The sequence below is a fragment of the Pempheris klunzingeri genome, chromosome 2, assembly GCF_042242105.1.
Source record: "Pempheris klunzingeri isolate RE-2024b chromosome 2, fPemKlu1.hap1, whole genome shotgun sequence".
NCBI lineage: Eukaryota > Metazoa > Chordata > Actinopteri > Acropomatiformes > Pempheridae > Pempheris > Pempheris klunzingeri.
This window is the reverse complement of record NC_092013.1, coordinates 23,062,168-23,087,548: the sequence shown is the minus strand read 5'-3', so window position 1 is coordinate 23,087,548 and position 25,381 is coordinate 23,062,168. Positions and strand designations below refer to the sequence as shown.

At 40.6% G+C, this 25,381-nt stretch overlaps 2 protein-coding genes across 4 annotated transcripts; one reads left to right on the top strand and one right to left on the bottom strand.

Annotated features, from left to right (window-relative positions):
• The first annotated feature begins 2,252 nt into the window (after positions 1-2,252).
• On the top strand, positions 2,253-15,339 carry pltp (phospholipid transfer protein). 2 transcript variants are annotated; one of them, XM_070849942.1, is made up of 15 exons: positions 2,253-2,347; positions 7,178-7,313; positions 8,018-8,117; positions 8,218-8,346; positions 9,956-10,111; positions 10,249-10,312; positions 10,438-10,593; positions 10,676-10,852; positions 11,004-11,063; positions 12,031-12,195; positions 12,312-12,379; positions 13,835-13,877; positions 14,025-14,088; positions 14,183-14,259; positions 14,429-15,339. In XM_070849942.1, exons 2-15 carry the CDS (start codon positions 7,184-7,186, stop codon positions 14,525-14,527), a joined length of 1,488 nt encoding a protein of 495 aa, XP_070706043.1. In that variant the 5' UTR covers positions 2,253-2,347; positions 7,178-7,183; the 3' UTR covers positions 14,528-15,339. The 2 variants fall into 2 exon arrangements, with proteins under 2 accessions (XP_070706043.1, XP_070706035.1); XM_070849934.1 differs by having other exon boundaries at positions 10,676-10,894.
• Positions 15,340-16,352: 1,013 nt separating this feature from the next.
• Positions 16,353-23,844, bottom strand: khk (ketohexokinase). Of its 2 annotated transcripts, none has more exons than XM_070843005.1 (8): positions 23,606-23,844; positions 22,712-22,828; positions 21,545-21,679; positions 18,710-18,782; positions 18,103-18,249; positions 17,890-17,978; positions 17,641-17,798; positions 16,353-16,916 (listed from the first exon to the last, which is right to left on the bottom strand). In XM_070843005.1, exons 1-8 carry the CDS (start codon positions 23,704-23,706, stop codon positions 16,813-16,815), a joined length of 924 nt encoding a protein of 307 aa, XP_070699106.1. In that variant the 5' UTR covers positions 23,707-23,844; the 3' UTR covers positions 16,353-16,812. The 2 variants fall into 2 exon arrangements, with proteins under 2 accessions (XP_070699106.1, XP_070699097.1); XM_070842996.1 differs by lacking the exon at positions 21,545-21,679 and adding an exon at positions 21,187-21,321 and having other exon boundaries at positions 16,355-16,916; positions 23,606-23,843.
• Between the last annotated feature and the right edge of the window lie 1,537 nt (positions 23,845-25,381).

Genomic DNA, 25,381 nt, shown 5'->3' with positions numbered 1-25,381 from the left:
GTTAATATTACAGATTTCCTGCATCACCAACTGAATAATGTAGGTTCCCATGACATTGCTGTGCTACAGTTTGTGCAGCTGTGACTGCACAGCTTGGTTCAGTTCATAATATAGTACGGCTCTACAAGTTTGCATCACAACTTGCACAAACAGTGTAAGGTTCACTTATAGAGACTGTAGTTGGGAGGAAGAGGGCACTTTCTGAAGCCAGTTTAAGCCAAACTTCTGAATACAACCCATTCCGTACCAGACTAAGTTTGCAGCCTAAGTTACCATAGTGATCTAGCCAGGTTAAAAGAGAGACATTGTAAACTCTAGATTTAGGCTCAACATACACTAATCTTGCTCTGTAGAACTCCCCCCAGGAAGAACAGACCGCTAAAACAATGACAACAACACCAAAAGAAGCAAACAAAACACAGAACTAGTGTGTTTATACAAGTGAAATCTGTATAAATCTATGGGCATGTGCACACATCTGTATGCAGCACATACAGGATCAGTTTACAGGATTTGAACAGTTCTTATTCACAGGTATGTTTGCAATAAATAAACTGCTGATCATGTTCTAGTGTGTGTTTGTGTAATGATTCAGGATGTTTCTGTTGACCTACACCTCTGATTCAGTCTGACAGCAAACAGCTGGAACCCACACACCCACACACACGCAAATGCACACAGAAGCCCATGTGAGGACTCTCAGACTGACACTAAAACACTGGAACTTCCTGGTAAGCTCTGACTTTCCTGGAAAGTGGAGTGTCTGTGAATTAGACAGTGGCCTGACGGGGTCATCAAACAGGAAACACCAGAGTCTGAAACTGTAGTCCAGCTATACAATGATGTTTACTCACAAACATCCTGCAGCCACACACACACACACACACACACACACACACACACACACACACACACACACACAGACCTCAGATCAGATGCTCTAGTCTGTACCAGCACCATAAATCATTGATAATCTCACTGATGTTCAATAGATACAGTTAAGTGGTGACTGCTAATGATATTCAACAGCTACACAGATCAATAGATACATCAATAGATAGATGGATTGATAGTTAGATGGTTTAATCGACTGATGATAGATGGCATCACAAACACCACCTGCTATTTCTGGCTATCAGCTAGAGAACGACAAACTGCAGATAGTAGCAGCACTAATGATAAATTATCTTTACGGGTAGAAAGTTAGAAATCTCAAAAACTATGTGATGTAGTCCTGCAATGAAATGCTGAACACATCAAACTAATCAGAAAAGTATGAATTACAGAGTCCGACAAACATTTGATTAAGCAGCCTTAAGCACAGAGGAACCGTGTGAGCTGTCTGATGGTACCAGACTTTTATTCCTGCAGTTTTTGTGTAAAAACATCCACCACCTCATTCAAATCCACAGCTCTGAGCAGTTCGCTGGGTGCTAACAGCTAATTCACAACTCTGAACGGACAGACAAATTTCCCTCTTGAGATAATGAACATTTTCCACTCATTGCTTTGGTGATTTGTGCATCTGAAGGCCCCCCCCTGCAACTTCACATGTTTATCTCCTCATAAACTTTCAGTCTCTCCTGTTTGTTTTCTGCGCTCACATCTCACTGATGACATCGCTCAGACGCCCGTCTATGGATTATGAGCAGGTAAAGGAATATGATCGATGTGTTGACCCCTCAGATTAACACGGTGACCCCACAGATTAATGTCGTGACCCCCTCAGATTACTGCTGAGCTCCCTGAGATTAAAATGGTGACCCCACAGATTATAGAGGTGACCCCCTCAGATTTTTCGGATGCTGTTCTCTGAGTGTTCAAACCGTCCAGATGTGAAAATATCCGAGTTGATAAAATATTGATTCACTCCAAGTCTCCTTGGATTCTTAACATCAGCTCAAATTCATAAACTTACTGAGCAGCAGCCAGTGGAGTTCTTCACTTTATTCTGCCCTAGGTTTGGACCCACAGGCTACATGCCCCCTGCTGTATGTTATTGCTGGATATTGTTGGGCTGTATGGTTCATATACTATCTTATCTCTATGGAAACTGAAGGGAAGACCTGAATCTTTGTAACAAAGATGCACATTAGCGGTCACAAAAATGACTTTAATTAGGATTAGGGCATTAAAGATCACGTTTTTACCCCACCATTACCGTGGAGGAGGAGGAGGAGGGGGAGGGAGGAGGGGGAGGATGGAGGAGGAGTCATTCCCCTGGGATAAACCTCTCCACAGTCAGAGAGACTGTCAGTGTGAACAGAGGCAGAAGAGCAGAACACATCAGCTGCAGAACCAACGGAATCAGCGGATCTGAGCTCCTCCTCCATCAGTCTTCTCATCTGTGAGTTTCATCATTCAGATGTTCAGAGTTCAACTATTACTGAAACCAGACAGACAGATAGATGGACAGACAGACATACAGATAGACAGACAGACAGACACACAGCGTCTCATCATGGACAGGTGAGCAATATATTAGAGTGTAAAGGTAAATTACACTATATTCCAACATATTAGAATATTTTTAATGATCTATTGGAATTCTGTCTGTCTTGGTTTCAGCTGTCAGGATGTTTAAACACAGTCTGGTTTAAACAAACTGGTTATGTTTTCTCTTTATCATTGCAGTTACTTTATTATTTCTATGTATATTGTGTACGTCTTGTGGTGCATCACCCTGTCTTATTGTTTCTGTCAGTCTTTAACATTCACACGGACTTTCAGGGACAAATCCTGCTGATCTTTGTCTTACCCACTCTGAGTATCTAGACTGGATTTATCCTCAGGGGAGGTGGGGTGATTGTAACATAACCCGCTCTGGACGGTGATGTTCATGTGTGGGTAATGTTTCACCAGCACCCCAGCAATAATTACAGCCACAATAACCCCAATTTTCTCTGTGCACTGCTTGGTCTTCCTGTCATTTAAATCCCATCCGGAGGGACGTCCTCGTATTTCAAAGTGGATCTCTGAGATTTTTTCTCTTCTACTGCATTTTATCAGCTCAGTGTGAAATCTCACTTTTGTCCGAAATGGATTGTTGTTGCCAATGTGATAGATGTTAACCTACATGTAGGCCTATTTGGGACCCAATGTGTTGACACAACAAATTACAGCCATCGGTAGAGTAAGGCCCCATCGTAATGTCAGCTATAAGTTGGTACTACCATTCTCTTTTCAGCAACAACCATCTTTTTAGCCCAAATTTGTCGACATTTTGTCAAATTGGCACCATTAAAAGTCTGCTGAATTAGCTGATAGCACTTCCTATTTGCAGTGCACCCATGGATCTACAGACAACTGTCACTGGAATATTTTTGATACTGAAGAAAACTTAAAAGCATGATGATTCTCAAGCAAATTCTGAAGCACATTTTTTTCAATGATTTCTAAGTGGATTATATGGAAATTCATTCTTGATGGACAAGGAAGTGTAAATCTCTCCAAATGATATCAATGTTTCGTGTGTTCAGATTTAGAGTGTGACTCTGAGGAGGAGTGTCATTTTATACTCATATTCACCACATGCAGTATCTTTGCCTGCCCTTCTACTCTCCGGTGACCCTCCGGACTATTTTTAATCTGCTTATTTCAGTTTGGTATAACAAGACCTGTTACTTGATTTCATGTTGTCACACTTTATGACTGATCAGATTACTGTGTCAGCAGTGGAAGTCAAAACATCATTACCATAGTGGATAAAATGTTATTATAAACTCTGTTATAATGTTACTGCAGCAGAAGTATCTAAGTATTATCAGCCAAATGTACTTAAGAGTATCAAAGGTAAAATGACTCATTATATAATAGAAATATTTTCTATCACACAGAATTATTGTCTCTGAAGAATTAACATGTAGGAGAGATAAGAGAATTTTACTGTTGGTTATGGTGGAGCTGATTTAAACTTTACTAGTCTAACTGTTCCAACTACAACAACTGTATATATTCATTTATATACTGAATGCACTAAAACACCTGTCAGTTTAAAGTATAAACTCAGTGCTGAATAATGTAGTTTTGTGTCTGACAGACCTGAGGTCAGAGGTCAGAGGTCAGAGGTCAGGCCGCGTGTGGAGTTTAAATCTTCTTCTCTTTCAACTGAAGCTTTGTAATTAAAGGTTAGAAGTCAGTGGCTAGGAGTTGGTGGTCAGCCAGATGTGGATGCACCAGCATCTGGATGGTGATTGGCTGTCGTCACTGAGCTGTAATTAAACACACAGATTACAGACTGATTGTGTGTGTGTTTGTGTGTGTGGTCCTCAGTGTCCACAATTGTGAGGACTTTCTACTCTTCAAAGGCTGTTTGAAGCTTCAGACCTGATGATTAGTGTGTGCTTGTTTGTGTGTGTGTGGCTGTGTGTGTGTGTGCTTCAGGTCCGGCACTGAGTACACTGAGGTTGTACACTGAGGTTTTACAGCATAAAGCAGCACAGTCTGCTTCAGTCCTCATGTGCCCCAGTTTGGTCTCGCAGTTCTTTTAAAAATAAATCTTAATGTTTATCCTATAGTGATGATTTAGACCGCAGTGTTCTTCCAACCTCTATGATGCTGAATTCTTGTTAACCCTTACATACTGTTCATATTTTATGCCTTCACAGCATGGTCCAAGAATTCCCTCATAGCAAGTGTCTATACCAAATTTTGAACTACAGATCTGTTTCGAATGTCTAAATAGCCCATGCACACCAAGTCCTCCTGCCATGTCACTGAAATGGCAGCTCAGGTACCTTTATAATGTTATGAAACGGGTCAAATTTGACCCGAACAGTATGTAAGGATTAAAACTTTTTTCAGCCGAACATTTGGGGATGACTTTAATGTTGTTGCTGAACTTTTTACAGCAGTTTTACAGTGAGAGCAGTAACAGCCATGCTGTTTACGGCACCTGGCATGGCCGCTAGAGAGATGCCACGGTCACTGCTGCGCTGGCTTGCCAGTTGCCAGTGAAATGTTGGTAAGATGCCAGTGAGAAAAATCTCATTTCAGAGAGAATTATAGCACAACTTGAACCAAAGCTGCCGTCAGCAGCAGCAGCTGTGGCGGCTGGTGCCTGAATAACTGGCATCTAATGATAACAGCTGTGGCATCTGATATATAGATTTCTAAAATGTGCGATCACAGAGAAAGTCAGAGATGACCTCACAGTGTCACACGGCAGATGAGCAGATGGAGAACTGTGTTAAACTGCAGAGTTTAATTCCATAACACCTCCGTTTAATAATCTGTTGCCTGACAAAATCATAAATCCAGGTTAAAGATAGCTCATCATGTTACTCAGTTCAGATATAGAATAAGATTAAAATTCACTATTCATCATAACAACTATCAAAATCACAGGGAGACACATGTGGATGAGTTTAAAAGAGAGTTCTTGGTCACTTTGCTTCTCTTTTCAATGGATTTTGGTGTGATTCATCAGGTCAGTTTGTTTTACCGAGGAAAAAAAACAAGGTCGGGCGGGTGGGGAGGCTGCTGAGAGAGAAGACACAGAGAGGAGGGGGCAGTGTTGTGAAACAGAGGTTACTGCAGTTCAAGTTGAACACTGTTTATATGGACGACACAGTCTGAGAATGCGTTCAGCTGTGAGCTATGGAGCAACAGGAGGGACAAAAACCCTCAGATCTGTCTATTCATCATCAGTGCTGACAACAGTACAGTGCTGCTGTTTCCTGTTTACACCACATGAGAGTTTGTCTCTGGAAAGTTGGACACTTTGACAGTTGGATAGCTTTAGATTGTGAGTGAGACTGCGAGTCAGTGCTCAGGGTCTAAATAACTCATGCAGTGCTTCACTGTGTTTTAATGAGAAAGGACCCCCTGAAAGACAAAACACTGATTTAAACCCTATTCAGCAGAGAGGAGGCGCTGGTTAGTGAACTCTGTTGTAAGACGTCTGCTGCTTCAATGAATCACCGCAGGAAGCGACAGAATTCACCGTTGCACAGTTATAATGAAAGTGATTTCAGATCTGTGGTGTCTGTGAACTGGTTTTGAATTATAAGCTACAGCGGCATCAATCCATTGACTGTATCATAAAGATGGACAACAGGACAGCTCCTCTACAGTGAAGCCAAAACATGTAGATCGCCTCATGGTGGCCCTCTCTATGCTAGCGGATTGGACATCTGCTAACAACTAAAAAATCAAAGTACACATCAAATACATTTTTCCCAAAGATGGTTTCTGTCGGTTTAGGTACTTCTTATCACGCTGTTGTATGTTCAAGTGTTCATTTTTCTGATCAGTTTGGTTTTAATTACTTATTTGATGCTATAATAAAAAAAAAACCTGTATTGAAAGGCCATGATTGACAGCCAACTCTAACCTGTGATTGGGTCTGACAGGTGTCTTTGGAGCCAGAGTCTGCGCAGTAGTGATCGCAGCCCCATCACTACTGCGCAGACTCTGACATCACCAGCATAAGATAGCGGCGGGCCTCATTTTGGCCTCATTTCTGCATAATAGGCGAAGTTGAGGGCGCATTGTCAATCTTTATATACAGTCAATGCATCACACCTACAACTGTACACCTACTGCTGATTCAACTGATGTACAACAACAGTGATTTATTAAGCACACAGAGACTGACATAAAGTAAAATCACTGCACTGAGGCCAGCTGTAACTTACTGAGTGACCTCCCCAACATTATGGATTTATATAATTGAATGTGTAATAAAAGATAACAGCTATATTTGCCAAACTTTTCAACCGAATAATCTATAAATTTACAAGATCTGAATCTACAACTGTCTCCACTGTCAGTCTAGTGAGAAACTGTTCTGAGAAAATAAAAGTTAAGTCCTGCTAATGAGGCACCAAACACACTCAAGACGTAGTGAACTACAATCAGGGCACAGATGGAAACAGAAAGTAGCGGCAGAGCTGGACGATGACGTTATTGGCGTCTCTTACTGATTCATTGGTCGTTAACACTACATGATGAATGGCAGGAGATGAATCTACTGATACAGGCTGATTGTTTAAAAGGCCACAATGATGACCTGCATAGATTATCTGATAATCTGATGAAAATCTGATATAAACTCAGAGCCTAGAACCAGAACCTCTGAACCAATCTGGCAACACAGAGGCGACACGCCGACTAAATTTGGCGTTTAGTCCAGGATTTAAATTTTTGTCTTCCTCTTCTTCTACTCGTGTTTCAGGTTGACATGTTTTGGCTCAGGATGACTTCCTGCCTGTTGTCCCTCCTCTTCCTCTTCCCTTTGATTTCCTTCATCATGGCTGCCACCCAGCCCGCTGGCTGCAAAATCCGCATCACTGACAAAGGACTGGATATGTGTAAGTATATGGATATGTAATAATCCATCTTTAACTAAAACCTGGACAGATCTAAACTCTAGCCAGAAACTATACACCAGATTTACAATTCAGTTTTAAACTACAATTCCAGATTTAAACTATAATCCAGATTTACAATTGAGATTTAACTATAATCCAAATTTAAACTGCAACCCACGTTTAAATTAGAATCCAGATTTGAACCGTAATCCAGATTTAAACATAACCTGGGTCTAAATGATAATTCAGGTGATATATATATATATATATATATATATATATATATATATTAAACTATAATCAGATTGAAACAGTAATCCAGATATAAACTGTGATCCAGATCTGAATTTTTATCCAGATTAAACCTGTGTAAACATGAAGCAGCACAAGAAGCAGTGTTTGCTTGGTAAAACCTGTGATTTACTAAATTAATTTGCTAAAATGTTTTTAATAAACATTTGGTCTGAACTGGGTTAAATTACATCAGCCCCCCCCATCCTCAACAAGCATGTGTCTCTGCGCCATTAACCTTTAATCGCCAACTGTCCAACAGTTTTGTCAGGTTGAGTGTTTGCAGTGCAGTGCCAGTGGTATTGTTGTTCTGCTTTAAATACTGACTGAGGTAGAATGTACCTGTACTGATTGTAGTATCTGTCCTATTTACTCTGTTTTAAGTACTATTAGTATGTGTTTTATGTTTTCAGTGAAATATGAGACACAGAAGTTTGTTGAAGAGGAGCTGAGTAACATCAGTATGCCAGAGATGAAGGGCAAAGAAGGACGCTTCCAATACACCATTACTGAGTACTGATATAATTATATATTACTATATTTAAAGTAATACCGTCATACTGAATACTCTGAATATGTGTTTTAATACTTTCTTTCTCTCGTCTGTCGTCAGTGTGAAGATAACAGAGTTGAATCTGACCTACGCCGAACTGCAGTTCATCCCTGATGTCGGCTTGTTGTTCGATGTTCAGAACTCATCGATCTCGCTGAGTTTTAACCGACGGATCCTCTACTGGTTCTTGTTAGTTCTCCCACAAAACACATGCCTCGTATTTATAATGACATACATTGTTTTTAATATGTTGTGGCGTGCTTATGATGATTTGTCTGCAATTAGTGATGTAGATATCTTACTAATCGCTTCAGATTCTGAGGTAATTTATGCCATTTTGAAGTGAGAAATTACGAGCACTTCTATTACAGGCGTTGAGGCTGATATCGTGAAGTACTTTTGTTGTGAGCTAGCTAGTCAATGTTAGTTTTGTTGTCTTTGCCTTTTCAGGAGACGTAAAAAATAACGTTACAGAATGTTACAGCCCCCCCCCCCCCCCAATTCATCCCAATGGACACTAGGACAAAATGCAAAGGACACTGGGTGCTTTTCTGCCCCAAGATAACATTTTTTCAACTGATACTGCTGCAACAATGCGATAAAAAAGGCACATTAGGTGATAAAAGGTGCATAAAGTGGAAAAACACAACGGGCTCAGCAACTGAAAAGCAGCCAGCACAAAAAGCCTCGCTGTCACTGCCATTGAAGGCATATGGCTGACAAAATCTGCCAGCGCAAATGAGATCCACGCATGCGTATGGAGAGTCGCATGCGCAAAAACCAGTTGTGAGCGAGAAGGTGAAAGTCTTGGAAGCAGGAGACCAATGAGTGGTTGTGTGCTCGACTATAATATTCACTTGTTCCTTCAGATTCTGTGCACACTCAAAGCATTGTTTCGATAAACAATGCTTGAGTGGCTGTTTGTGTTGTGTGTGCACTTCTCCTACATCCGTGCGCGTGGATCTCATTTGCACTTGCAGATTTTGACAGTGCTATGCCATCATAGAAAACAATTACAAAGAGCTGCTCTGTCTAATCAGGTCCATTCTCAAACTGAAGACTAATTTATATCTAATACAAGACATTAATGTAACTTTAATAGTTCCCCTATAGACCATTAACATAGACTACAACAGACTAATAATTCTCCTACAAAACAGCATAAATATATCTCTAATAGGTCTCCTGCAGAACACTAATATTCTAATTGTAATATTTAGTTAGTTAATTAGTTAATATTTCTTTTACAGAACACTATTATGGTCTAATAGTGCTCCTATAGAACAGCCTAAAGATAACTCTACTAGTTCTTTTATAGAATACTAATAGCTCTCAAACTTACCACTAACCAAAGTCTAATACATCTACAGGTCAGTAATTTAACTCTATCAGTTATGCCACACATCATTAATATAACTCTTGTAGTTCTCCTACAGGACACTAATATAACTAACAGTTCTCCTGCAGAACGGCATATATATAACTCTCAATCTGACCCATTTACATTCATATCATTAGTTATAGTGATGAAAATGATGATGATAATTGAAGATGGTGATATAGATGAAGAGGATGACAATGACTATAGATGAATATGACGATGATGGTCATAATGAAGGTGGGTGATGGTAGCTGTAATTCTATCAGTGATGAAGCTGTAGTGCTTTGTTTGTTCGCTTACACTTCTTGTTTATTTCAGTGAACTTTGTAAAGCACTGTGAGACACTCTGTTGTGATATTGGGCTATACAAAATAAATTGAATTGAATTGAATTGAATTGAATAGTGTTATATTTCAGTTTCGACACAGGAAACATCAACGCGTCGGCCGAAGGAGTGAACATCAACACGGCTCTGAATCTGATCAGAGACGATGAAGGACGACTGAAGATCAATAACATCACCTGTGATGCCAGAATAGACAAAATGAGGGCAAAGTTCAGCGGAACGCTTGGGTAAGACACATTGATATGCTAATCAGTAATCTCTGATCATGGATTAATACTTGCTGATGTTTCGGCAAGCTATCATGTGACCTCAGTATCAGCCAATTCATGAACCTGACTTTAATCACAGCTGTTTTCTTCTTCAGGAGAGTTTATGACTTCCTGGCTACCTTTCTGACAACAGGCATGCGCTTCCTCCTCAACAAACAGGTCTGTCACCAGCCGGTCTCTCTCTCTGACTTGTCTGTCTCTCTGACCTGTATGTCTGTCTCAGAATTTTCTTTCTCTCTGACTTTTTCTCTTTTACTTGTCTCTCTCTCTGACCTGTTTCTCAGATCTGCCCTGCCCTGAACCACGCTGCTCTAGTTCAAGTGAACGCCATGTTGGAGACGATCCCTGTGAGGACGGAGGTCGATCAGTACATTGGAATTGACTATTCTCTGATCGATGATCCGGTGGTGACATCCAGGAGCCTCGACATGCACTTCAGGGTCAGACTCTGACACTGATCGTACCGACTAATCTGATACGGTATAATATGATAGTAACACTGTGTGTGTTGTGTGTGTGTAGGGCATGTTTTTCGACCTGTCCAATCAGAATGATACATTGGTGAACTACGCCGTTGACCCGGTCATCAAAGAGTACGACAGGATGGTTTATCTCGCTCTGTCAGAGTTCTTCTTCGACAGCGGGATGTTTTCCTACTACAAAGCAGGAATCTTCGAGATGGACATCGTCAACGAGAAGGTTACAACCAACACGGACCCCAAAATTCGACTGAGACCCCCTGTAACCCCCGAAATATCCAAAGCAAACAGAACAAAGCTAAGTGCTGAGAGCTGGACTGATCCCATCTGACCATAACTGTTTGTGTTTGTGTCATCTTGTTGTCCTTCAGATGCCCAAAGACCTGGAGATGTTGCTGAGAACCACCTACTTTGGAGCCATTATGATGCTGGTGAGCAGAAAAGCCACAGAAACAGCTGCACAGTAGAAACACAGCAGAGACAGTAGAGAAGCATAGTGGAAACACAGAGGAGACACCTGAAAGACACAATCGAGATAGAGTACAAACAATGTAGAGATCATTTAGAGATGCAGTTGAAGCACAGTGGACACGCAGCAGAGAGCATGATGGTGAAACACAGTAGGGTGCTTTTCATCACGCTAACTTCTGCTTCCTCGCCTCCTCTCTCCTCCCATGACCTGCAAATCGTTCCCCTACCACCATCACAGGGAATCGTCCAATTCCTTAAAAGAACCTCCCAGAGAGAGGAGGCTTCTGGAGAAGCTGAGAGTGAGGAAACACAGGTGTATCCTTCGGCACCCCTGTCCTCGATCTCTCTCTCACAGCCTCGCTGGGAGGAACTAAGACGTGAAGAAAGCAGGCGAGTGAGGGAAGCGAGGAGACATGTTAGCGTAATGAAAAGCACCAACACTGTAGAAGCACAGATTGTAAAGCTGCTTAGGTAGAATTGTGATTTGTGATTTTGGTCTGTATGAATAAAGTTAACTTGACGTCAGGTCTGTCCACTCTTATTCAGTGCAGATCATATAACATACGTAGCGTATATAACACAAGTACAGGTGTTGATATTAATTTTTCCATTCCTGTATTTACTGTATGCCTGCCACTAGCAGAAACTGCATGAAACTGTTTGTATTTAAAAACTAGTATAAATCTCCCAGAAGTCTTAATTGTTTTCTGTTGTCTGATGTTTATTGATCAGCACTGATCATAAACTTGCTGAACTAAAACACCAGGAGGCAGGTTGGCTCGAAGTCTATGGAGCCAGCCAGTCAGACCAGTTCCTTATTTACTGGATCTGAAACTTTAGTAGTACTATGTTCTATTGGGTTCTTCTGTTCTGGGTAGGATGTGCATTATTACCGTATATCATATTGTCCCTGTGTATTCTTGGTAGAACCCGGCTCTGGTGGACGCTCCACTGTCTCTGCAGCTCGCCGTCAACTCGCCTCCAAAAACCTCCATCAAGACATCTGGAGCGACGGTCATCATGACAGCCACTGTCAAGGTGTTAGTGCTGCCTCCAGGTCAGGCTCCGGTCCAGCTCAGTAGCATGACCATGGTATACACACACACTCACACACACACACACAGTACAACGCACTGTAAACCACAAGAAATCTGCTACTTATCTATTTGTATATCTATTTTTCTAACCATAACCCCTCTGTTCTGCAGGAAACAAAGTTCAACGCTAAAGTTTCTATCAAGGCAAAACGTCTGGCTGTTCATGCTGACCTCCGCAGGTATACAAGCAAAGGAACACGCAAATACACACACACATATGCACACAATGAACTTAAACATGTTGTCTATGGACTGAGAAGACTATCCCTGCTCACCAGTTCAGTTTTTGATCTTCCGTCAAGGTGGAGAGTGTTGGTGTGGTGACCTCAGGATTGTTTCTTTACAGATGATGGGCTTCTGTTCATTTTGTATATGTTGTTGGTGGTTTTGTGTCTATACGGGGTAGTTTTGTGTCTGTTTGTGGTAATTTTGCCTCTCTTTGTGATGGTTTTATTTCCGTTTATGAAGGTCTTGTGTTTGTGGTGGTTTTTCATCTTTTTGTGATGGTTTTGCATTTGTGTGTTGTGGCTTTGCGTCTGTTTGTGGACCTTTGTGTTGGACGTCAGTTTAAGTCACTTTTGTCTTCAGAGCGTTGTTTCCACCAGCCTCTCTGTAGTTTCATGACCTTCATTCTGCACAATAAATGACTGGAAGATGCTTTCCCTTCCTTCTGCTGTTAATAATGATAATAGTAATAATGATATGTTTTATCTATAGAGCGCTTTTCAAGAAATGTTACAACACTTTACAAAAAGGTTAAAGATACTCATTAAAAGCATGAGAACATTAATTACACTTTAAATTACACATTAAAAGATCTGAGAAGGTGAGTTTGGATTTGTGTTTTCAACATGGTGGGATTGGTGCAGTCTCGAGTGTGTTTAGGGAGAGAGTTCCAGAGGGAGGGGGCAGCTATGGGGAAGGCTCTGTCGCCCCAAGTGAGTTCTGAGTGGTGGAGACAGGAGGTTGGTGTCAGAGGAGTGTGATGGTGGAGCAAGTCGGTGTGGTAGGAGGGGGCCTGGTTGTGAAAAGCTTTGTGAGTAAGAGGAGGATTTTGAATTGGATTGGGAGCCAGTGGAGTGAACCTCCGCTGGCTCCCAATCCAATTCAAAAGGTGTTATGTGGTCTCGGGAGTGGGTGTGGGTGAGCAGGCGGGCAGCAGAGTTTTGAATGTACTTGAGTTTATTCAGGAGTTTGGATGATGTGACAAAAAGAATACTGTTGCAGTAGTTGATTGTGGAAGTGCTGCAGACATCGATCAGGGTTTCGGCAGCAGAGAAGGAGAGTGATGGGTGGAGGTGAACTACACTCTTGAGATGGAAAAAGGCAGTTCTGGTAATTTGGTTAATGTTGTTGAAAGGAGAGGTTGCTTTCAAAAATGACTCCAAGGTTGAGGATGTGAAGGGAGACAGAGTGAAGTTCTCTTGGTAAGGGATGTGGGACCATTGATAATCATGTCTGGTTTGTCGCAGTTGAGTTTGAGGAAGTTGTCTTGCATCCAGTCTGTTGTCTCTGCTTTGCCCCGCATGTTTCAATCTAGTCTTTTATCACGTGTATCACAAACTGAAGGCAAATGTGATTTTGTTTGGCACTAATTACATCACAGTCAGACTGAAACCATTTTCCTCTTTCAGGTTTAAAATCTTCTCCAATCAATCGGCTCTGGAATCTCTGGCAGTAAGTGTCTTTTTGTGCATCACTTCATCTTACAATACGAGTTAGAACATTACACATACAACTGCATGAAAGCAGGGATGTGAGCATTTACTCTGACTCTGACTCTGAAGAGACAATCACTCACAGTTTATAATGTCTGTCTGTCAGTTGATTCCTCTGCAGGCTCCTCTGAAGACAATGTTGCAGATGTCTGTGGTTCCTTTAATCAACAGTAAGCCTTTGATTCAAAACAACTTTAAAACATTAAAATAGTTTTTACTGTGTGATATGTTTTACTGACTCTGTGCATGCGCATGTGTGTCCAGACTATACAAAGAAAGGAGTTCGAATTCCTCTGGCTGATGGGATGGATTTCATTGAGGAGGTGGTTGAATATCACAATGTGAGTCTGTTTACACACTAAACATTGTGTTTATACATGATGCTGTGTTCTCATTCACAAATTAATTTATCTGTGTAACATTTATACAATCCACTCTACTAACTGATGCTATGTATTATCACTCAGTGCAGACCCTTGGTGTTGACAGCATTTGTGTTGATCTCTGCAGGGTTTCATCGTCATTGGAGCAAATCTTCACTTCAGCAAAGGACTGAGAGAAATGATTGCAGGGGCAAATACAAAGTCTGACAACAGCACTCAAATATAAGCCTAAATATATATATTTAGCCTTATATATAAATATATAGAATATATGCAGTATATACACCAAGTTGTGTGCATATGCACACACAAAATGTAAATATACACACCACTGCACAAATATATGACTCTATATAGAGATATGTGTGTATATGAGACATACAGTATATATTGACACTGTGTGAATATATATGTATGCATACATATATATACATATTTATATAGTGCAGTTGTATATACTGCATATTGACAGTGTTTTTATGCGAGACATATACATATTGGCAGTACAACACTGTCAATCTATATATATATATAGATAGACTGTGTCAATATACAGCATATGTACCACATGAATACATATCTATGTTGTGTTGGATATGCTCTTGTATACATATTGACACTGAAAATATAACTAACACTGTAAACACAAAATCATAATACACTGAATCAAACTGTAGGTTAACAAGTGTCACCATGACGACACTGCTAACTCAAGCCCCCCTTAACTTGGACGCCTGCCAGCGTACCAGAGGGGTGTAACTAGGGAAATTAGGAAGGTATGTTGAGCCTAAAGCCAGGGTTTTTAATGTCATGAAGGTAGCTCTGCTTTAACCTGGCTAGACCACCGGGGTAACTTATGCTACACACCTAACCTGCAATGGAGGAGGTTATGTTCATTGAAAATCAGAGGACGCAAGGGTAAACCTAGTTTAAACCACTGGAATTCAGGAAGAAACAATACACACAAGTGGTTGCTCATGTAATGATTCTCAAATCGTTGGATCACTGTAAAATAAAAGGTGCATTTTGTAAAATTTGGCCACCTGCTTATATGTCATTTTTACAACACAGGTTTGCACAGGGTTTGCGTCGTCATTAGTTGCACATAAGATCAAACGTTAGCTGTTAGCTGGGGCAGCGCTACTTCTTCCTCCTCTCATGATGGAGTGAGGGCACTGACTCACGATCGCCCCTCAGGTTCTAAGTGGTATCACAACACAGTGCAATAGACATGCAATAGATATCTCTGCAACACAGTACATGGACGTCTTTGACATAACATCAATGCTGATATTTCCTAACATTCTGTTGATACTGTTAGTTGATTTTTGAATGTTTTAAACAAAACATTATCTTACAAATTGTACTTTTTAAGTATGGTTTTGACCTGCTGTATATGAAAAGTGTCTTGAGATAACTTTTGTTATGAATTGGCTCTATATAAATAAAAAAAAGTTGTTAGCCATACTGTGTTACTGAGTTAAACCTGTTAAAATCATTGCATGACATTAATCTGTCGGTGACAGACCATAAGGCGTTTGGGAAAGAATGCACTTCTACGTGAAAGAAACTACTATGAGTCCAGATTAGCTCAAGATTTCCTGATTAAAATCTTTCCTACAGAGATTTGATGCACACATAAACATGACTATTGACTGTCAGTGTGGTAAATAGCTAAATGACGTTGGTAACAGTTATTACGACAGCTGAGGCTCTCAAAATAGAGGGTGTAAAGACTGTAAAGCCCCTTTATGACAAATTTGTTCATTTGTGATATTGGGTTATGTAAATAAAAGTGACTTGATGACGATAACTTTTAACTAATACAGATGGCTTCATCTGTGGGCTTAAACTGTTCGGAAGATCAAAATAGATGAAATGCATGACAGAGATGACGCTATAATTTCACTGACAAAAACTTAAGTAAAGTACTTTGTTTCTGAGTGAAAGTAACAAAAACACAAAATTAAAAGTTTAATCAAAAGTTTAAAAGTTTAATCAAACCAAATAAACAAGCACAAAAGTTGATCAGCATTTATACTAATTTTCTTCATTACTGAATAAACCAATGATTAGTCATGTTTCACTTCATCATTTAAGTCATTTATTGGTCAGTTTGATCAATTTTATATTTTATTATATTTATTCTCATCAAGTAAAAAAAAGATGAATTAATGAATTAATTGCCTGTTATTCTTATTTAAATTCACTGCATCACACATCACACTAGCAGTTAACTAAAACTTAACTGTCATTTTATTAGCAGCTTGTTAAGTGTTAATTATCAGTTAATTATTGTAAACATGTAGCTGTCACACTGATAAACAGATTTGTCACTGTATGTATTTTATGAGGCTTGTTGAACTTTTCAAACTGATAATTATTTTAGTAATAATAATAATAGCAATAGATTAGTTTTTATTTTAACCTCATTAGAAATAAAAAAAATCCTTCTCTGAGTACTGGCTCATTTGTTGTTTTTACAGTGCTAGTAAATCCGTCACTGTCGTGTCAGTTGTCTGTGAACTTTTCAGCGATACCGTCGTAACCGTGGAAACCACACTTGCTGCCGGCAACTTTGCAGCCAAAGGTCAGAGCATCCTGCAAGCTTCCACCTACAGACAGAAAATGTATTTATTTCACTTTGGTTATGGACATAAATTAATTTAAATGTTCACTGTTCTGCAGTCAGGATAACTCTTCAAAGTTCTTTTTAACAGCAACATTTTCAAAGCCAGCTGATTGGCTGAATATTAGATGGTGCAAAGGATAAAATAAATCCGTATTTGTGGTGCTCAGCTTTCCAACGCGTTTCCACATCCAGAAGGCTCGAGGCGTCGACTTGTCTGGGATTTGAGTTGAGGTTACCGACATGCTGTCCCTGATCTCTGTCTCCTTCATTTCCTGTCACGTCTCCACGGTTGGCTCTCTCTAATGAAGGCATTTAATCCCCCCAACAAAGGATGAGGACCTGTTATGAGGGCGCCCTGTTATGCTGAAGTGATCTGAAGCTGCAGAGACAGCTGGAGGTGAAACGACAACTCTAATCCTCTGGAGGGGACACACTGTGCTCCGAGACAAACAGGCCCCAACAGGTACTTGTTTCATAAACAGCATCACTTGATCTGTGCTAAGAGTTGCGTTGAAACCTAAAATCTGTTTTAGTTACACAGAAAAAAGAGAAACAGCTGGATCATTGTTTCAGACGGAAGGTATTTCACTGACTCAGAGGTAGGACGGTTATTCTGTTTGATGGAGGACGTGTCAGTCACCATGTTGAGTGAGTGTCTCACCACTGGACAGAAGAAAGTCTTACAATTGGACAATGTAATGTCTCACCATTAGACAGCGTGTAAATGACAGCGGAGTTGAAAGTGTCTCCAGCTCCAAGAGTATCGACCAACGATTCAGGAGGAAAAGCATCTGAATGAAGAACTACACCATCAGGACCCAAAGCATCCGCTCCTTTTTCTGCCCAGGCACATATCAGGACAGCCCTGAGAGACAGTCAGGTCAGAGAGAGAGAGAGAGACAGGTTACTTCCGACCTTCGACCTCCCTCTGTTCTAACTGCAGGCCTTTGACTCACCCCTGTTTGACCCGACTGCAGAGTCCTTTCAGAGCAGCTTCAGCCGTCAGGAAACCGAAGTGACGAGCCACATCTTTACTGACGAACACCTGAAGACACGAGAACAGCTGCTAGGCTGACAGATCCCATCCTGTTACAGACTTCATGTTTTATATGTTAAAAACATGTTGAAGTTTGACCAGCGATAAAAACTGTCCTCCTCAAGTCTCGTACCACATCGCCATGAGGAAACAGCTGATACAGCGGCTCTCTGGTCTTCTCTATCTCCACGGAGATGGTGATTCTCTGATGCTGTGGCAACGTGCTGTTATACATCACTACCTGCTGGATCATCTTCACCTGCTCCTCAGCATTTCGGCCCTGCAGGAGTTTAAAATATGACAGTAAAAGAACTATACCACCACATAATAATAGTATACTGTGAAGCAGTTTTACCTTTTGTAGTAAGTTATTGTACTTTAAAAGATAACTCAAGTATTTCTAAACCTGGGACCTATGATTACACATTTTGGGGACCAAACCAGTCGTTTGGAACCCAAAATGTGTAAAAAAAAAAAAAAAAAAAAAAGTTATAAAACCCTCGGAGTTATCATTTAAGACGCATTTCTCACAGTTTTGAAATAAAGAATCTTTCACAGGTTCAGCTCAGATGGAGACAGAAGGATTAATCACGCTAGTTTGGTTGGTTGGTCAGATTATTCTGGTTTATTCGGTTTTGTGGTGTTGATTTTTTGGGGGTTTAGTTGGATTAGTTTGTGGTTTAGTTGGACAACGAAGAAGTCTGGCTATTTCACTTTTTTGGACTCGTAGTGTTGCTCACCTCCCAGTGGATCCACTTGAACTGACGAAGGTCAACTTTGGCGAAATCCTCCGCTGTGACATCAGGAAGGTTCCTGAGAGACAGGAAGTGAGGTCAGAGTTTATGTTTCTCATGAATCAGCACAGGAAGAGAATCAAGAAACAGAAACACCTCCTTCATCCCTCCATCACTCAGGGTCAAAGTTATAATGACATAACACTTTCCACAGGCTGAGGAAGACCAACCAGGATCATGTTTAAAATCAGTAGAATGAACCTTTAACGTGTACATTTACATTTAAATATGTCTGAACTTCCTGCTCGTTTCATGGGAAAAGGAGGTGTGTGCATACAAACGTCAACAATTACTAAAATAATTTCAGGGATTAAATGTTTTTACTGAATGACTTTACTTTAACTTGATTGATTCAGGAGTTTATGGAAGTGAAGACATTTCACAGTTTCACAGACGTGTGACATTTCTGGCACACGTGGAATATGTCATCCTCTATGTTTTGTCTTTGTGATGTCTCTTCTTCCTCTGAAAAAGTTCAGTTTATCGATTGATCCATCAGGCTTATATATGATCAATCAAAGTCTTTCAAGTTAAAGAGTCACCATGTAACACAATAAAATGATATTTAATTCACAAACATTCAGACCTTTTCAGTATTTTAAGGAATTAGGTAAAAAAAAAATAAGATTGATTATGAGATAAATAAGATCATTCAAATCATTATTTTTTGTCTTTAATCCTCTTCAGTGTCTGAGAGGAGTGAGTGTATATATATATATTATGGAATATGATTTGTTGGATTTGGAAGGTAAATCCTCACAGACTGCAGATTAAACAGTTTGATTCAACCGTTTAATTACTGAACATGCGTATTTCATCATAGTTCATCATATTTCAGCGTGAACGTGGCCACATTAAACGTCAGGGAAATTAACAGTGACGATGAATTAACCCAGAACCACTGCAGAGACTCAAACTAGCTGCAACCAAACCACGTGTGATGACTCCCAAAGAGCAAACTGTAAATATGCCAACTGTTGACATTTTTAGGGGAACAGTCCGACATTTTACCAGCTAACTCAGATGCCAGGCAAGAGGGGACAAAGGTCCTGGACTGTTAGTCTATCTTAGCATAGGGGCTGCACACACACAAATGAAATATAAGATGGTGATCAGTATCACTAAGCTAACTAACTCCTACAGAAGAATGTCGTCCGAACAGTGTGAGATCTGCAGCTTTTACAGTTTTCTGTAAACACAATGACATAAAACCGGAGAACTGATCAACACTTTGACTGTTTATCATCTAACGACTCTTCAGCACACAAACATCCTCACACTGTATTAAGCCACTTATCAGAACATCTGTTTAGCTGCTTCTCTTAGCGCTCATCCACTTTTAGTGACTTCCTCTCTTCGCACAGCCAGAGCGAAAGGTCAGGTGACCTCCACTCCAAATGACTGGTGGGCCTGTTCAGGTTTGCTCTGCAGTGGGTCATGTGACCGGCTGTCATTACACCGGAATCAGGATCAGATTAGATCAGGATCAGGATCAGGATCAGGTGGGCATGCCTCCTTCTGGCAGATCAAACAGCGTTCACAAAACACCTCAGTATGTTTTTCTTTTACATTTTTATTTTTTTAAACACTTTTTTACAAACAAAATTGCCTACAACACCAGACAGGTGGAGGTTCAGACTGTGAAAGTTTTAGTTGGATGGTTGAGGGAGTGTGGGTTGGTTAGCAGCTCTTCTAGTTTCCATGGCTCTCCTCTAATGTCTCCTCATGTTTCACAAATTCAAGATGTTCGTTTGTAGTTTGTCAGGTTCAAATGTGAATATACATGAGAAAAAAAGAGCAAATGGACTAACCCTAACCCTAATAAAACAGAACTTCACTTCAAAATGTATAACTTTAAGTCACTGCTGCAGAGTGCGATGGAAACAAAGAGGGAACAAACTTCAAACAGCAGCAGTTTGAAATGTTTTTTAAATGTATAGATGTACATGCATGAATGTGGATCAATGTATAGATAAATAGATAAATAACGGCTTTTATCTGGGGCCCTCAGAGAGTCTAAACGGACGCGATGGTTCCTCACTTGTTCATTTAACATCACTAATATAACTGCAGCAGATTAATTTGACTCCAAGGTAAATAACTAGATAAATAATTAAAAGTGTTCATGCCATCTATTAAACAAAACTCTTTAAATGGTCAACAGGAACACCAGTAGATCATAATGACAACACAGATTCTCGTTTTCTATAAACCTGCAGTTTCCTGTTAGAAAACAGTGAATTCTGTTGTCTTGAACGTGTACATTTTTGAAGGTAAATTTGGAGCTCCGGCTGATCGATTGATTTTCTTTCTGATTTATCTTAGAGTGGTGACACACTCGTCTCTATGGTAACGAGGCCTCACTGATAAAGAGGTATTTAGTGAACGCTGTATGATGCCACCCGGTAGTCAGGTTGTCTTACATGTCAGAGAGAACAACGGTGCGAGACCCGCTGGACGGACAAACCACACAACACGCACACGGAGTTTGACCTTCGACCTGCCAAACCACTGCTGAGGCATCAACCCCACACCGCGAGAAGTCGCCCACGATGAAACTGATAGACAGAGAGACAGGAAACTGTTTCGTATCAGCTCTGTCCTAAAAGATAAAACCAAGGACAGACGGGTACGAGTGTCTTGGTTGGTGGAACAAGGAAGGGGAACAGAGCAGCTCCATGACGACGACGACGATGATGTGCGATGTCCACCTTGTTTCTGAAACAGAGGCAGTTAGTGAGACACACACACACACACACACACACACACACCTGTTCACACCTGTTCATGTGCAGGATGGTGCGACTTCCTGTGCTGATGTTGCTGATGACCACTGAGGCTGGAAGAGCACACTGAGCATGCTCAGACACCAGAGACACATCGATGTGGTGCTTCTGAAAATCCTCCAAAATAAAACTACACACAGAAAACTGTTACATCTCCTCTGTCCTCCAAAATAAAACTGCAGACAGTAAACTGTTTAACATCTCTTAAAGGTCTTAACCTTACCCTTAAACTAATCAGGGTCCTCCTCACTGAGGATAACTCAGATTTCTATATGCTCTGAGGACAGGGGAGAGAAAGGAGACGAGGAAACAAAAAACGAGAAAGCAGACACGGATACAAGATGAAAGGAGATGAGAATATAAGGACACAAAAAAAGGAAAGAGAAAATTGACAAACGCACAAGGAGATGAAGAAACAGAGCGATGAAAGGAAAAGAGGAAATAGATAGACAGAAAGGAGAAGAGGACACAAGAAAACAAGAAGAAAAGACATGAGGATGAAATGGATGAACCGAGATGAGGAGACAGGACCTGTGGACTTCATGAAGCTTATAACACTAAACTTGATCACTTAGACTTCATTTGATCCCCTATACCGAGTATGTAGATTATATACATATATACACACACGTGTATATAGTTCATATAAAACAGACAAATAAATCAGCTGTACATCGAATCTATGAGATAGTCAAGTTAAATGATGGCAGATGGAAACATGAAAAGATATGGTTGATATAAGAGTACATGTTGGACAGAGTATATTTTAATATTTGTCTTTTCCTAAACCTTACCCAGTAGTTTGGGTGCCTAAAGCTAAAGAACTGAAAACTGATGACAATAAAAAGGAAAACCTGATATATATAACTTAACTAAGTCTACAGATAAATCCATCAGTGTTGACAGCTGCCCTCACATGGGCCTCAAACCCCGATGGTGAAAGTCCTGCACCTAAACCATCTGTGTAGCTGTAGAGCTGAATAGCAGCTGCCTGGTCATTTGCACCCAGGTACAAATATACACTCCATTAAAGGCCGTCCTGTTGAATTTAATAATAGAATATTCACTAAAATAACATATTCATACTAAATAAAGGTATACATGATACCTTCAACCACTGATCAAGTTCTTAATGTGTTGATTCCTTTAGATGAGCACTTACTCGGCCACAGGTCCAGCAGACAGTGAGCCCATGAATGCAGTGGACGCTCCGAGCAGCGACAGCACCGTGCAGGAGTTTGAAGCATTTCCTCCTCGCTGCCAACGCTGTGACAAACACCTGCAGGTATGGAGAGTGATGACATCACCGCAGCGATCCACATCCGTACGACAGTTATTGATGTTCAAAATCAGAAAATCAAACTCATCAGGCACATGAAGCACAAGACTTAAGTGTCATCTGAGATCATCACGAGATCTTTGAAGTCTGTCTCCTGCAGTTTGTCAGTATCAAAGATCATTAATGTGCAGCGGTGCATTTTGGGAAATAAACTTGTTTGTGGAGGATGATATTTTCTAATTTGGCAACTTTTATGATCAGTTAATGTGATCTGTGCCCTCACATTCAAATGTCACACATTGCAGATTCACCTTCAAAATAAAAGATCACACTTTGTAGATTCACCTTCAAAATAAAATCACACTTTCAAAATAATTTTACCTTCAAAATAAAATATCATACTTTGCAGATTCACCTTCAAAATAAAACAATACACACAATAGATTCACCTTCAGAAGATCTAAGCAGTGTTTTTTCTATCACTGTTAACGTAAACACAGCAGTCAGAATAGTGTTGTGATCTACAGCAGAACAAATACAGTCAGTGCTTGTGCTCAGATAATCAGTAAAAGTGAATGGTTTGAAAAGAATGACCATCTGATCTGATCTGTCTTACAGTAATATTTCATTGATCATTTAATGCAAGACAATCAACTCAAACACTGTTGTATGTCACCTGATCACCCCTCACCTGCTGCCACTGATAGCACTAGCCTGTGTTAGCATTAGCATGTGCACTGACCTGCTATGGGTGTTAGCATTAGCCTGTGTGCTAACCTGCTGTCAGTGTCTTCCTCTGGGTATTTGTCGACCACGTTGATGATGTCGAGACAGGCCAGACCCAAACACAGGATCTTCTTCCTCTTCTGATCCTCCATGTTGATCCACTCAGGCTGGCTGTGTGTATTCAGTCTGTGGCACACACACACACACAGCTGCAGTCTGGACTTTGACACACAAACTTCTCATTATCTCCTCAGAGTCAATTCACAGCAGTAAGACACACCACTTCCTGTCAGCAGTGATGATAAAATAAAAGCTTATTACTGGTGTGTGCTATGGCTGAGAATCAGTACGATACACTACCTCTAGTCATTGTCTGGCTTCTTTTTAATGCTGGCTGCAACATTCAGCTGCTGTACTGCCACCTGCTGTGGTGGAGTTCTTGATCCAGCAAATAGTCCAGGTTCTGTCAAGGAAACAAATTAAATTCACAACACCCTGCTCCAACATTAAATACATGCTCCAGACTAATTTAGTCTTTACTGAGTATTTTTTAGATCTAAAAGATTACAGATCACACAGACCAGCTGCGTCTTTAGTAAAGTTTAGTATAATCTGATGTAACCTCAGTCATGCTGAACATGCCCTGTTGTTAAAGTCAGGGCCGGCTCTAGGCATAGGCCATATAGGCGGTCGCCTAGAGCACCAGCTGCTGGAGGGGCGCTGCCGGTAATAATTTGCATCCCCGAGTTGATTGTAATTAGTGTCTGTGTATAAATAGTCAGTGGGTTTCTTAGATCTGGAGAGAGCCCTGCACCTTTCATCCAGAGCTGCACAGTTTTTCTGGATACTGAGCCATGGGGAAAGCAAAATAACTGTCCAAGGACCTGCGAGAAAAGGTAGTTGAGCTCTATAAATCAGGAAAAGGATATTAAAAGATATCCAAAGTAAAATTAAGCTTTTGTGAAGCACTGAACCACTTGAGCCAGTTGTTTAGAAAATGGGTTGATTACTCGAAGCTTCAGTTACAGTGACCTCTCCTGGCGAAGTGCGAGGCTGCAGCGGATTTGAAGTATCATTTTCTATTTACAAATAAAGATTGATGAATGTGTGTATTGTGTTATTGAGGAGAGAGTGCTGGGAAAATATGCCGTGGGATGGGGAGCACTCAAAGATTTTTACTGAGGTACATTTGTTTTTCAGCTGTTTTTGGATTGAGCCAGTTTCTTTTATTTTGCTCACAACTTCTCCACATTTGGAAAATACTCGCTCACAAGGAGCAGATTATGCTGGCGTGCATAAAAATCGTCTGGCTAGTTTGAACAGATGAGGGTACACGTTTTGATGGATCAACCAGTAAGCCAGTGGGTCTTCTGATCTTTCCAGCGGTGGATCAGTCACTGCACCTCCACTGTAGCATCCGCTATGGCATTCCTTGCTTCAGAAGCATCTCTGTTCAGAGTTTCCCAAAGGTTAATACCTGAAAGACAAAAGTAAAGGTAATCATCAGTACTGAAAGGTTTCAGTTTGTATCCTTTTTTATTTGTACGTATCTTGTCCTGCATTTTATCAATAACATTAGTTGTGGATGATGGATTTTCAACATTTGCTGGTGCTGGTTGGTGCTTGCTTCTGTAGGTGTGTCAGGTGGTGTGTATCTTATCAATTGTGAGCATTGTGCTGTCAGTCGTTTTACTGATGCCTGTGCCTGTACTTGATTGTAGAATCCAATGGTTTTGAATCTAGGATCCAGCAGCGTTGAAATGGTCAGTGCTGTTTGGTTCTCCGTAGTGTCAAACTTGTTTTGCATCACTGACACCAAGTTCTGTC

Excerpts from the sequence above, each read along its gene's own strand:
- pltp (XM_070849934.1), top strand. The coding sequence starts at position 7,184 with ATGTTTTGGCTCAGGATGACTTCCTGCCTGTTGTCCCTCCTCTTCCTC. Across the intron at positions 13,878-14,024 it reads CGGCTCTGGAATCTCTGGCA|TTGATTCCTCTGCAGGCTCC; the intron begins GTAAGTGTCTTT and ends TCTGTCTGTCAG. Across the intron at positions 14,260-14,428 it reads AGGTGGTTGAATATCACAAT|GGTTTCATCGTCATTGGAGC; the intron begins GTGAGTCTGTTT and ends TGATCTCTGCAG.
- khk (XM_070843005.1), bottom strand. The coding sequence starts at position 23,706 with ATGGAGGATCAGAAGAGGAAGAAGATCCTGTGTTTGGGTCTGGCCTGT. Across the intron at positions 22,829-23,605 it reads GAGGAAGACACTGACAGCAG|GTGTTTGTCACAGCGTTGGC; the intron begins GTTAGCACACAG and ends CCATACCTGCAG. Across the intron at positions 18,783-21,544 it reads ACCATCCTGCACATGAACAG|GAACCTTCCTGATGTCACAG; the intron begins GTGTGAACAGGT and ends CCTGTCTCTCAG.